The sequence below is a fragment of the Amaranthus tricolor genome, chromosome 14 (assembly GCF_026212465.1).
Source record: "Amaranthus tricolor cultivar Red isolate AtriRed21 chromosome 14, ASM2621246v1, whole genome shotgun sequence".
Lineage (NCBI taxonomy): Eukaryota > Viridiplantae > Streptophyta > Magnoliopsida > Caryophyllales > Amaranthaceae > Amaranthus > Amaranthus tricolor.
In genome coordinates this window covers 3,004,156-3,017,113 of record NC_080060.1, presented here as the reverse complement: position 1 = coordinate 3,017,113, position 12,958 = coordinate 3,004,156, and the positions used below count along the sequence as shown (strand labels likewise).

Genomic DNA, 12,958 nt, shown 5'->3' with positions numbered 1-12,958 from the left:
ATGACGAAAACGCCCTCGACAAATGTACCTTAGAAGCAGCCCCATCAGTCTTCGAATCGGGTCATTTTCGGAAAAACAGCCCACTATTGCTAATCTTTGTATCGACCAAACCCACCAGCAAAACTATAATTAGCTTTCTGTTCTGTGCTCCTGCACAGATAATGGAAATGGCAGGAGAGAGAATAGGATTGAAAGAAGAGTTGATTAGTAGAGCATCTGCCATTGCCATTAAAGCTCACAATTTATGTACTGATAAGCCTTACTTGTGTGAGAGATCTAGTAGCTTGTCATCGGAACTGATCTTTGGGTTCGCAGGCAGCTGGGATGTTGGCAACTGGTTTACACATAAGCCTTTCGGAGATGCGAAGATCAATCTTAGTATCTTCCCTTCCCTGAAACAGATTGGAAGCAATGAGGCTGCAACAGTAAACTATGCATTTCTTCAAAGATTTGAAGCATTGATGGCTAATACTACGCTCAAAAATGAGGTATGATATTTGCTTGTTTTATCAAAAAATGAGATTGTACTTACAGTTTAGTGCTTGCTCAGACATGTTAGGCACGTAAGAGTCCTGAAAGTTACTGTAAAGAACTTGGATAAGGTAGATGCCGAGGGTCTTGTGGGTCGTAAGTTCGCAACCTCCTTATCTCCTTTGATAAGCGTATGGTATGCCACTATGCCGTCATCAAATCCTCCCTAGACCCGATCATAGCTTCTATATGCGTGATACAGTGGGTACATGTTTGGCAAAAACTCGACTCATACAAGAAATTATAACTGAAAATGTGATTCTCAGGTGGAAAATGCTGCAACAGATGGTAAACAGATTGTGTTTACCGGACATTCCTCAGGTGCAGCAATAGCTATCTTTGCAGCTCTGTGGTTCTTGGAATCCCAGAGTCAGAGACAAATAAATCACATACCGCCTCATTGTATAACTTTTGGATCGCCTCTTGTGGGTGATAAAATTATGAATCATGCCATGAAACGAGAACACTGGAGCCGACATTTCACACACTTCATCATGAGATATGATATCATCCCGCGAATTTCTCTCACTCCTTTTCCATCGATTGAGCGAGAATTACAGCCAATTCTTCATTACTTCAATCCAAATTCTCCATTTTATGCAAGTGAGTCCATTGAAAGAACAGGGGAAGTTTCGATGTTTGTTTCGACAGTAATCAGAAATGCTGCAGTAGTGACCAGCCATGTTGCCTGTAAATTCATGGGGTGTACAAACTTGCTACTGGAAAATGTTACCAATTTCATTGAGCTTAGCCCCTATAGACCTTTCGGAAACTACATCTTTTGTGCTGGGAATGGAAAATTTATCATACTGGAAAATTCGGAAGCCATTCTTCAGAGCTTATACTACTGTCTTCAATTAGGTTCAGAATCAGAGTGGGGTGATGTTGTTCAGAGAAGTCTGAAAGAACATTTAATCTATGAGCATGAATTACATGAGAGGATAGACATACCAAGGGTAGCTTACTTGGAGAAACTGGAAGATTTGCCATTATCTACAGAGAACAAAGGAGATAGTGGAAATGTGCCCATATGTGACGGCTTGAATGATTTAGGTTTGGTAAGTTCTCGAATATCCTCTCCTCATTTTCTAGAAGTCTCCATCAAAAGTGCCAACTACAAACTATTGCTGTTTGTTATTCCAGAGTTCAAGAGCTAGACTATGTCTTCGAGCAGCCGGAGAGCTAGAAAAACAGAAAGCTAGAAATCAGATCAAGATTAATAGCAACAAGAACAGAATTAAAGAAGTGCTCGGTATGCTGGAAAGATATCAAAGCAATTGTCAAGTCCGAAAAGTAGGCTACTATGATGCCTTTAAGATGCAAAAGTTCACTGAAGACTTCAACAACAATATAAGGAGATTAGAACTAGCAGGCATATGGGATGAGATTATCGAGATGTTGAAGAGAAACGAGTTACCTGAAGAGTTTGAGGGGCAGAAAGAATGGATTGAGCTTGGTACCAAGTACAGGCGTCTTGTTGAGCCCCTGGACATTGCCAATTACTACCGCCACTTGAAAAATGAAGACACTGGGTCATACATAAGCAAAGGAAGGCCATCCCGTTACAAATATACACAGAAATGGCGTGAAAAAGGAGAGAAAATACAGGCAGACCCCATGCCAGAATCCTGCTTCTGGGCCGAGGTTGAGGAGCTTCGCATAATAACCCGTAACACAGAATTCTCTGAAGAAGTCAAAGAGAGAGTTCTCCATCTTGAAAAAAAAGTATCATTATGGGCCCAGAATGAGCTCCTGGGCACGGATGTATTCTTGAATGATTCAACCTTTGTCCAGTGGTGGAAGACGCTACCCATCCAGCATAGATCAATATCTTGCATCAGAGATCTATTTCATGACTAGTTTCAGTCTATCATAGAGTTTGCAATTAGCATGAATATGCAATTAACATGTAATGCTTTGATTAAAGGTTTCATTTTTCTGAGTCCGCCCTTGTAATTAAGACAGCAGCTTTGACACTAGAGAGATTTGCATAGTGCTCTGTACCTAGAGCTTAAGAACTCTTTACATCAGAAAGATAGCATTAGAACCAATATTCTGTAGTCTATATACCTACAAGGAAATAAACTTGATAATTGTAAGTTAATATTCTGAAAGATAACTCAAAGTGCCCCTTTATGACTATAAAAACAGTGATAACAGATTTCATGTACAGAAGACACACAATACCTACACCATCATCACTATCACCCTCATCATAACCAGTATATCCCGCTCATAGAAACAATACCCATGCCACTAACTAGAGAATATGTATTCAGGTTCTGGACAATAGCGGATGACATATTTTGAATGTGGACAAACATAGTAGCTAGTAAGGCTTTACTCCCTTCGCCTCAATTTTTGATTCGAGAGTTCTTTGTAATAAGGCGAAACTCAAAGAGACTGAGAGCATATCTTAGGTATTCAATACTTCCTCCCCATTCCCACCTAAACAATTTATGAAGGTGCAGATTTCTTCAGGCAAAAAAATTTCATCTTCAACAATATCCCAGCAATATCCAACAGACACAGAAGCCACACTCAACCATCAACAAAGTATAACTGCAGCATGCTTAGCAAGTATGATTAAAGCCATTACTAAAGATAAGGTGCATGGTACAATGGGAAGAAAATGACAGGAGCAACAGTTTATTAGTATGGAGGTAAAACCCAATGCAGACTGTACCATATAGCATAGTCATAGTATATCTTTTTGCAGGACACATTCCCAATTGACCATCTTTAGATGTGCTACCTCCAGGCCAAAGCACAAGCCTAATAGCCCGTTAAGTTAATGAAATGATGGGATTCCTTAGACTACTTAAAGGAACTATTTGGCTTTCACTCAAAAGATACTAGATAACACAACAAAAACACTGTATTCTGATACCCCTTGGAAGCTCCCAAAGCAGATATAAGCATTGTATCATCACCAGCAAGCAGTATTACCAATAAACTAGGAACGCTAATTGGATCCATCACAAAACTAAACCCAGCTCAAGCCAGGATAGCTTTGTCGCCTTAAAGTGGTAATTTAAAATGCTCAAAGCTGATACAATTGCAGTTCCAAAACATAGTACAAGCACTATAAAATAGATCTGCACCAAGAAATAAAAGGGTGGTGACAGGTGATATGCTAAGTTCACAGCTGCAAGTTGGAACTTCATTTAATAGCCAGAGGAAAAAAGTATCGGGCATGCACAAACAGAAATCTCCAAGTTGCTAAACTCGTTTATTTGCTTTCTGCTACAGGTGGTTTACATGTCTCCTCTTATTATTTATAAACCAATTTTAAGCCCACACAAACTCATGAACAATATAACCTGATATCCAAACAAGAAGACTGTAGAACTGCAAATGTAATCTCCTTTATCTAGACAACATGCTTGAATTGCGAAAAGCCATAGTACAACTTCAGTCTATGCTACATTGTACACGTAATTAAAAAAACCTAAGAATTATATCCATATCATCTTTCAACAAAACCACTTCCTTCTTATTATGATAAGAATCTGGATACTCATTCGTGTTTGTAATCTACAGAACAGCTTGCCTCATAAACAACATATCAAATTTATTATACTACAATATCACAAGAAAAATCAAGGATGAAGAATGATGAGGATTTTTCATGCATTTATGCATTATCACATATTTAAAGCAGTGAGTCAAGCTAAAAAAACCGTTATGATGCGGTTGCAATGCGATGATGCCATCTTGTTTTTGCACTATGGGTCGTAACCGCAGATAGTAACCTGTAAAGGAAGTTTTATTCAACATCTTCACTCCCCAAGTTCCAATCTTCATAACTTTAACATTTTAGTGTTTCTATTTACCGTCACACCCATGTTGAAAGCCAGGAGAATCACAAGCTGGGCAGTCAGGCAGTAAGATATGCAGATCCAGATGACTAATAGTGTGTTTGGATAATGACGAGGAGGGAATGGAAGGAAACAGAAAGAAAGGGAAGAAGGGAGGGGGGAAAACACAGATGAATTTTCCTTCTAAATCTTACTATTATTATAAGATATAAATTTCTCAGAAAATGTAAGGTTGCCATCACTCACCACTCCAAGAGAACAATTCCTCCCCTCCAACACCTCTCCACCTCATTTGATATCCAAATGGAGGAAAATCCTTCCCCCCAATTCCCTCCCCATCCTTTCCTCCAATCCCTCAGTCCATACATAACATAATTGTAACCATGTTTAGCTAGTAATTGTTACCAGCATTTTAAGGTCGCCTCATATATGGGTATCCATGTGGAATACTCCTAGACTCCTAGTAGACTATACAACAAAATCATGGACAGTTTGAAACTTCAATTTGGACCAAAAACATGCAAACATCATAAAATGACCTTGAGAGTTGAGAGACACTTGAAAACATGCTTGCATTACACTTTGAAGGCTTGTTATCAACCAGGGAAACAAGGATACAGATTATGGAGACCCTTTTCTCATCGGTTATTTCTAATTCCAACATTAAAACTGACACAAAAAAAAAAAAAAAAAAACTTTACTCTGATAGCTAGTTGCTGCACAATCTAACCATGAGATACCGAATGTAACTACTCATGCATGACAGTACAATAAAAGGTTACAAAAGCAATAAAAGCAGTATGGTTACCTGCACAAATGCAAAGCAAGACGGAAATAAGACAAAATACCTACATAAGAATTTGGATCAAGCAAAGTACGGCTAGGTAATGCGCATCAAGAACTGTGATTAAGCACATACTCAGGAACAAAGGATAAAGAAAATGTCAAAATTCAAAACAAATGAGTAGATCCAAAAAATGAAAACTGTAAATAAATTACTAAAGTAAAAATGTACATGAACATAAATAAACTTAATAGCCATTTTTACGAGATAATAAAAATTAAAGCTATCAACAGAAATGGAAGTTGCTTTATGAGTATAAAAAGTGCACCATTGTCTTACTGGCTCATTAAACCTCCAATCTCCTAGAATGATTAAACAATTCAAGCTCGTCTACTATGGCGTCTTCTAGTAGACACCCTCATCCTTCAATCTAACAGATAATGTTCAAAGACAACTACAGATGGTTTAGAAAATTCACATATCCACAAGTCCATATCTAATCAATATCAGATAACTGTTACTTGTCATCCTGTCAAGGCTGCATACAACATTCTATTTAATAAAAACTGAATAGTCGTGCCCCTCAAAACCAAGGATCGATCTCCTATGCTACTCAAATAAGAAAAACACAATGAGCAGTTTAAAACAAAACTTGAACAATGCTCCTTTACTTTTAGATGTTCTGAGACTGAGAAAAAACCCAGCTTGGCTGTGAATATAAATTAGACAGTGAGTCATGCGCCAAAGCATTAAGAACAAGGTCATTCCGAACGCAAGTTCTGATGATGGAATAATCCTTCCAACTAATCACAGCCCACAGGTTGAACCAATACTACAAAGAAAGCCATTTATATGTGTCAAATGATAGCGTGCAGCTGATATTAGTCACTAGAAGTTGTAACAAGCCTTGTTAAACTGAAGTACAGTATAATATATACTCTACTAGGCAACAGAGAAACCTCAACCTTGCTGCTAAAGTAGAATCACAACAACTCCAAGCGCATAATGGAATCAAGTAGCATCTAACATGACTGCAAAAACTATAATAAATAGACAAGATTGTAAAAAGCTTAGATGTATTCAATTTCTGTACGACTTATTATTCACATACTAGCATCAATTCCTCTACCAAAAGCACCACATATGTTGAGAACAAACTCTATATTCAAGACAGATCAATAACTCGGATGCTTAAAACCACAAGCTTTTATACCCACATCTACAAACTATAATCAGGCTAGATGAACGAAACACTGATAGACACCACAAAGTAAAAACTGAGATAGTTCCACCATACATAAGCTGAACAAAACAAATTCAATGTTCTCTCTTAAACCCTTGAAGATGACATGCTACAAGATCGAGCCAAACGAATTGTTAGACTACCTCCAGCACTGCACACATTGGTTTCCTTCTCTTTTGGATCTGAAGTATATGGCTTCCTGCATCCAGGACATCTACCATCTTCCTCAATAATCCGCTTGTGACAAAAAAGGCATAAATGGAACCCACACGAACAAGGGAGAAAACTCGAGTCCGTCAAGTCCAAATCCTCACAACATATAGGGCATGATGTAGGCACACAAGGAGTCATATGACGAACCCAAGGGTTTGTAAACCCATGATGCCTCTCAATACGCAATGGAAAACTCCGTTGCTTCTCTAAATTAGGCAAACTCTGAGGCCTAAAAGCATCATCTGGCCTCCAAGCTCTGCAATTTCCATTACCCCTGCCCAAAATCCCAACTCCGTTCTCTTGAGCTTTCACATCCTCACAACTAGTCTGTTGAGCTCCAAAACTCGATCCAAGCGCGGTTTCTCGATCAGGGGAAACAACAACATCCTGGTTATGACCCTGACTATCTTCAGAAACACCAACCAAAGCATCTGCAACTGCTTCCCAATCATCTAAACACCCATCATCAACACAACCTCCATCCCCTTCACATTCCTCCTCCTCAGTCATACTCCCTGAACAACACCCACCACTACTGAAGCTAAAACTACAACTGCTACTGCTGCTCCCACTGTAAGTATTCCCTGGATCATTGCCCCCAGAAATGCTACTCGTCGGACTATTCACCGGAGATGATTCCGAATCACTGTCGTTGCGACTGATTTCCTCCACTCTCTGACTTTTCACTTCCAAGTCCTTACACAAAGAAGCTGCCTTCTTCCGAAAGTCAATGGTTGGCCCATTAAATTTACCACCACCACCAGAAGGAGCAACCACGGTAGCTGCCTTCTCGCAATTCTTGTTCTTACCTATTGATTAAAAAAACCAAGTTCTCAACCAATATGATTATAGAATCAAAACAAGAAACAGTAATCAAGGAGTAAAATTACAATCAAAATGAAAGATCAATGTAGTACCTTGAGAAAGCCACTGTTCTCGACGAACATCACGCTTGGACTGCTTCAATTTTGCCGACCAATTAGACTATAAAACCACCATAAAAACTCCATGCTCAGAGAAATATCAAACATATTTCATTCAATAACACTGGGAACAAATAGACGAATATGATAATCAAAGAAATGAGATACTTACCCTCTTTTTCTTGGTGGAATCCTTGGAAGCATCGGGAATGGAAGCATTGATGATTGAATCAGAAACCATGGTGAAAGATAAACCCCAAATTTGATTGAAATCAAAAACCCTAATTTGTATTGGTTTTTCAGAGGACGAAGAGTAAAACGGGAGAAGAAAAATCTGAAAAATCTTTTAATTGGTTTGTGAATAGAGAGAGAATGGATAACGGAAACTGCTCTGCTCCTCAAAATCGACTTTTGGGAGTCAGGTAGAGGTCTCCTAACATATATTTAGCCACTTTTTCTTCCACTTTTACCCTTCATTTTTTGAAAGGTAAAATGGCCTCATCCTCTTTGATTAGTGTGAAATATGATACATTATACTTGAAAAATTTTAAGAAAATTTCAATAAATTTCAATGTCACAGCTAAAGAGAGTTTGCTAAATTCACTTGCTTAAAAAAAAATATGATTTGATCTTGATCAATAGCTTTATTATTTACTGGTATTTATTTATAGTTGAATGAAATTTATTTATAGTTAAATTGAATAAATTAAAGAATATAATACACTACATAATATATTGTTAAAAATTTCTAAAATTACATATAACTGTTAAAATTGAGCATTTCTACTGTATAATATCTCTAGTTTTATTTTTTAATATCATGTGTTTAGTTATATATGTCCATGCTAAAAATCGTGCACAGTACAAGTTTTTACCCTAATAATAATGTAATAATATAATAATCCCACTAATTTGCTATAACGCTTGCATACACTTGAGTTCAACTTTTAGAAATTCAATCATAAAAATTAATGCAACTCAATAACAATTTATAAATAAAAATATGTTACAATCACTACAAATCAATTTGAATTACTAAAATCAATTAAAAATAATAGAAATTAGTTTTTAACTTAATATACACCAATATAATTTGCCTCAATCTTAGACTTACGAAATACGAGTTATAGAATATAAATTATTAGAAAGGAGAATGAAGAGTGTATCTAAGGTGAAGAGACAACTGAGAAGTGCTATACAAAATAATATTTTACACTCACTAACAACTACATTTAATCGGAGTAACTAAAGGGTGCTTTAAATGCATGTGGTTCCTTGAGATATTTTGGCTTGGTAAGTGTTTTATTTTGCCGAATTTGGATGTTAAATATCATCCGATCGGATGAGTTATCGTTTATTAACACTGCTGCTCATTACATCAGAGCAAAACGAGTTGATGTTTCACAATTTGACGAATCTTCTACTATATATATTTGATGGGATGGTTAAGGAATTATTTATAGTTAAACTCTTCACAACTTAACATCAAATATAATGCATTTGGTATGAATAGTTTGTCGAATTCAGCGTTAATGTTCTTATTTGGATAGTTAAGAGACTATTTCATTTATTCATTTCCTGTTAATTTTTATGTAGATATTGTATACGATAATACGAATAGACTATTTTTGAACAAATTGCTTAAAATAGTGAATTAAAAATCAATTAATAAATCAGGTTAGTAAAAATAAACTGGTTAGATCAGTCACCGCCTATTTCCCATTGCCGCAAAGAAAATTTGAAAAAAAAAAAAAGAAAAATCTCGATTAGGCCCAAAAAGTTGAAAGGGATTGGTGAATACTTGAAATTTGTTCCAATAAAACACAAAGCCCTATCAAAGTAGAGATCGTCCCGACAATCTTACTCTTACACTCCCTACTATAGATCTGAATCTCAGCTTCTTCATTCTATTTAGGCATTTTCAGATTAATAATGGAGTATGAAGGAATTTTGTTAGGTATGGGAAATCCTCTATTGGATATCTCTGCTGTAGTCGATGATGAATTTTTGAACAAGTAAGTTCTCTAATCTTGCGCCATAAACAATTAAAATTATTGGAATGATTCTGTAGCTTTATAGTAATGTTTTGTTAGAGGCAAGCTCAATTGAACCTCAACAATGGAGAATTTTACACTGAGAAGAGGAAATGGTTATTTATTCGCTTTGTTTGATGCAGGTATGAAATCAAATTGAACAATGCTATACTTGCAGAAGACAAGCACTTGCCAATGTAAGTGAGCTATCTCTTTACCTTTTTGTATGATGAAACAAACTAGATTCCTTCATAGCCGATTCTTGTGTAATCATTTTGTTGCAATCTTTTTCGCTTGTTATATGGAACATGATTTTATTCAAGTTTAGAGCACACATTTCTTCATGTTCTTCCGTTTGTGTACATTTTTTATTTCTGGAAATGCCTTCTATAAATTGCAGATTTAATTGCCAAAATACTTTTCAGGTACGGAGAAATGAATGAGAAATTTAAAGTGGAATTTATTGCTGGAGGTACTATTAAAAATTGGGATAATGTTTTTTGAAGAATTCGTAACATCATCAATTTTAGCTAATATTTGTAATTTGTTTGGTTTTTGGTAGGTGCTACCCAAAATTCGATCAGAGTTGCGCAAGTATAATCTCACATCTTTCTATAATAAAATGGCGTTTCTAGCTAGATTTTGTGGTAGTAGAATGATTGATAATTTGTAATGTTCTACAGTGGATGCTCCAAAAACCTGGTGCCACCAGTTACATGGGCTGCATTGGAAAAGACAAGTTTGGAGAGGAGATGAAGCGCGATGCAAAATTAGCTGGTGTGAATGTAAGTTTTGATTTACAGGTTACATGCTGTTAATTTCATTCTGTGTATATTTGCCCTATTTTGATGTGTAAGAATTTCATCACTCAGGTTCACTATTATGAACATGAGTCTGTACCTACTGGTACCTGTGCTGTTTGTATCGTTGGTGGTGAAAGGTCAGTTTGAACCTTGATTTTGCTTAGTGCTATTTCTTTTGCTTGAGTGTTGTATTTAAGTGTTGAATATTGACTGTTTACATCTTTATCTATTAACCACACCTTGTAAGGTTTAGTCATTGATAAATGTCTCCTTGACTTGTTTTGTATAATGGTGTAAATCAGGATATGATCATGACTTTGTGTGTTCAATTGCATGACTTCCCCTTTTTTATGAGGATGTCTCTGTTATTTGGGTTTTTTTTTCTTGAATTTCATTGCTTCTTACACGCACATTGTTGGTGGTAAAAAGTGGTTTTAAAAAAAGGAATTGAAACATTCATTCAATTCTTTTTGAAATGAAAAGCTAAGGAGTTTACTTCAGTAAAGAACAAGAAATAAAGCTAAGAAAAACAGAGCATACAAAATGAAGCAACAAAAAGAACACAAGATGATTTAACAACGATTGATATCATTAATTAATCAACATTAAATTAATGACCCAACCCTCACATACCTTGAGAACAATTGCTTAAGCACAAAGTTTTCACCTTCAGTGGAAATACACTCTAATATAAAGAACTCTCTTGTTTCTCTACCCTAGTTGCTTTCTATGTATTAGCCTCCCACACTCATTCCCAATGATGATTTAGTCCCAAGTATCGACCAAAGCAGAAAATCTGATTTGGCACTGCATCAGAGTGCTCGTAGCCTCGGACGAGCACTTTATGTGCTCTAGCAGCACCCATGTCTCAAGCATTTAGTGACTTTCTTGTGCACTTGTGCCTCTTTCAAGGCACCTTTGCCTCGTTAAAAGCATGAACCAAGGCCTCCTTGTGCACCTGCCTGCCTTATTCAAGGCACTCTATTTGCACATCCCTGATCACCTCAATTTCCTTGCACACCCAACTTCATTTTCCAATGTGCAAGCCATAGAGTAGGCTATGAGATGATCAAAATCATCTCCCAAGCTAGGAGAATTGACACTTGCACTAACATTTTTGATGTGCTAATTTTTATCAGAAAGTTTCATATACCTGCTGGTAATTGACCGTAGAGATTGCTCCCTGTGAAATATGCAGATCATTAGTTGCTAATCTGTCGGCTGCTAACTGCTACAAGGTTGACCATTTGAAGAAACCTGAAAACTGGGCATTGGGTATATCTTTCATAGTTTCATCCATTTCCGTAGTAACAATTTTCTTATGCTTTTATTTTGCAACAATATCAAACAAAGTTGCTTGTAAATTTGATAGTTGAGAAAGCCAAGTACTATTACATTGCCGGCTTTTTTCTTACTGTATCTCCGGAATCCATTCAACTTGTTGCTGAACATGCAGCTGCAAATAATAAGGTAAATGTGGTTTCCATAAGAATTCTCTTTGGATAATTTTGAATCCTTTCTGATAAGGGATTGTTGTGCTGCATTGCAGTATTTCATGATGAATCTCTCCGCTCCATTCATCTGTGAATTTTTCAAGGATCCCCAGGAGAAAGTTTTGCCGTGAGTTTCTTTTGTTTCTTTTTTTGTGGAATTAGATTTGGAGATGTTTATAACAATATACTGGTGAATTTGTTTCATGTGCTTTCAGATACGCAGATACTGTTTTTGGCAATGAAGATGAAGCAAGGGCCTTCTCAAAGGCTCATGGTTGGGAGGTAAAATTTGCTTTCCAAGTAAAGATTTCACATAATGTTGCAACGTGCTAGTCATACATCTGATGAGCCATGTTTCCTTTACAGACTGACGACATCAAGGAGATTGCCCTTAAGATATCCCAGTGGCCCAAGGCATCAGAAACACACAAGAGAATAACTGTGATTACACAGGGTGCTGATCCCGTTGTTGTTGCTGAAGACGGCAAAGTGAAGACATTCCCAGTACCATTGTTGCCCAAGGAAAAGTTGGTTGATACAAATGGAGCAGGTATGCTCTTATGACTTGAATCCTGAATCGCTTTAGCATATCCAGGGACACGGATGCATGTTGGGGCGCCATAATAACATTACTTTCTCGTACAGGTGATGCTTTTGTCGGAGGATTCATATCCCAGCTGGTTCAGGGAAAACCTATTGATGACTGTGTGAGGGCTGGTAACTATGCTGCTAATGTTATTATCCAAAGGTCAGGCTGCACATACCCTGAGAAGCCCGACTTCAACTGATCAACCTCATCAGCTTTTTCCTTATTGCATTACCAGTTACTACAATAAATTTTTTTAGAAAAGTTCGGTATTACAATAGTTTTGATGAGTCATCAATGATTTTTATCGGAGGACTAATTATTAGTCAGTTTTCCCAGTAGCATGATCAATATATAGAACTTTGTTTTGTGGGTTAATAAAGATATTTTCGGCTTGATAGTATACTTGGCAAATTCTGATGTGGTTTTTGTTCCTGTACAAATTCTGATGTGGTTTTTGTTCCTGTAGTCATTACTTTAACAAATTTCTGATGTGGTTTGAATGACCATGTAGTATATAAGCTCCTC

General features: G+C 36.8%; 3 protein-coding genes across 3 annotated transcripts; 2 read left to right on the top strand and 1 right to left on the bottom strand.

Annotated features, from left to right (window-relative positions):
* The first annotated feature begins 127 nt into the window (after positions 1-127).
* On the top strand, positions 128-3,028 carry LOC130800328 (protein EDS1L-like). Its single transcript, XM_057663800.1, has 3 exons — positions 128-488; positions 798-1,589; positions 1,675-3,028. Exons 1-3 carry the CDS (start codon positions 162-164, stop codon positions 2,389-2,391), a joined length of 1,836 nt encoding a protein of 611 aa, XP_057519783.1. The 5' UTR covers positions 128-161; the 3' UTR covers positions 2,392-3,028.
* A 3,158-nt stretch (positions 3,029-6,186) lies between these two features.
* LOC130800330 (uncharacterized) lies at positions 6,187-7,941 on the bottom strand. The gene is made up of 3 exons (XM_057663803.1): positions 7,688-7,941; positions 7,510-7,576; positions 6,187-7,401 (listed from the first exon to the last, which is right to left on the bottom strand). The coding sequence occupies exons 1-3, from the start codon at positions 7,754-7,756 to the stop codon at positions 6,467-6,469; spliced, it is 1,071 nt and encodes a 356-aa protein (XP_057519786.1). The 5' UTR covers positions 7,757-7,941; the 3' UTR covers positions 6,187-6,466.
* A 1,327-nt stretch (positions 7,942-9,268) lies between these two features.
* On the top strand, positions 9,269-12,847 carry LOC130800327 (adenosine kinase 2-like). Its single transcript, XM_057663798.1, has 12 exons — positions 9,269-9,530; positions 9,692-9,745; positions 9,974-10,020; positions 10,111-10,142; positions 10,232-10,333; positions 10,421-10,488; positions 11,550-11,626; positions 11,724-11,821; positions 11,901-11,971; positions 12,060-12,126; positions 12,211-12,394; positions 12,490-12,847. The coding sequence occupies exons 1-12, from the start codon at positions 9,448-9,450 to the stop codon at positions 12,630-12,632; spliced, it is 1,026 nt and encodes a 341-aa protein (XP_057519781.1). The 5' UTR covers positions 9,269-9,447; the 3' UTR covers positions 12,633-12,847.
* The last annotated feature ends 111 nt before the right edge of the window (positions 12,848-12,958 follow it).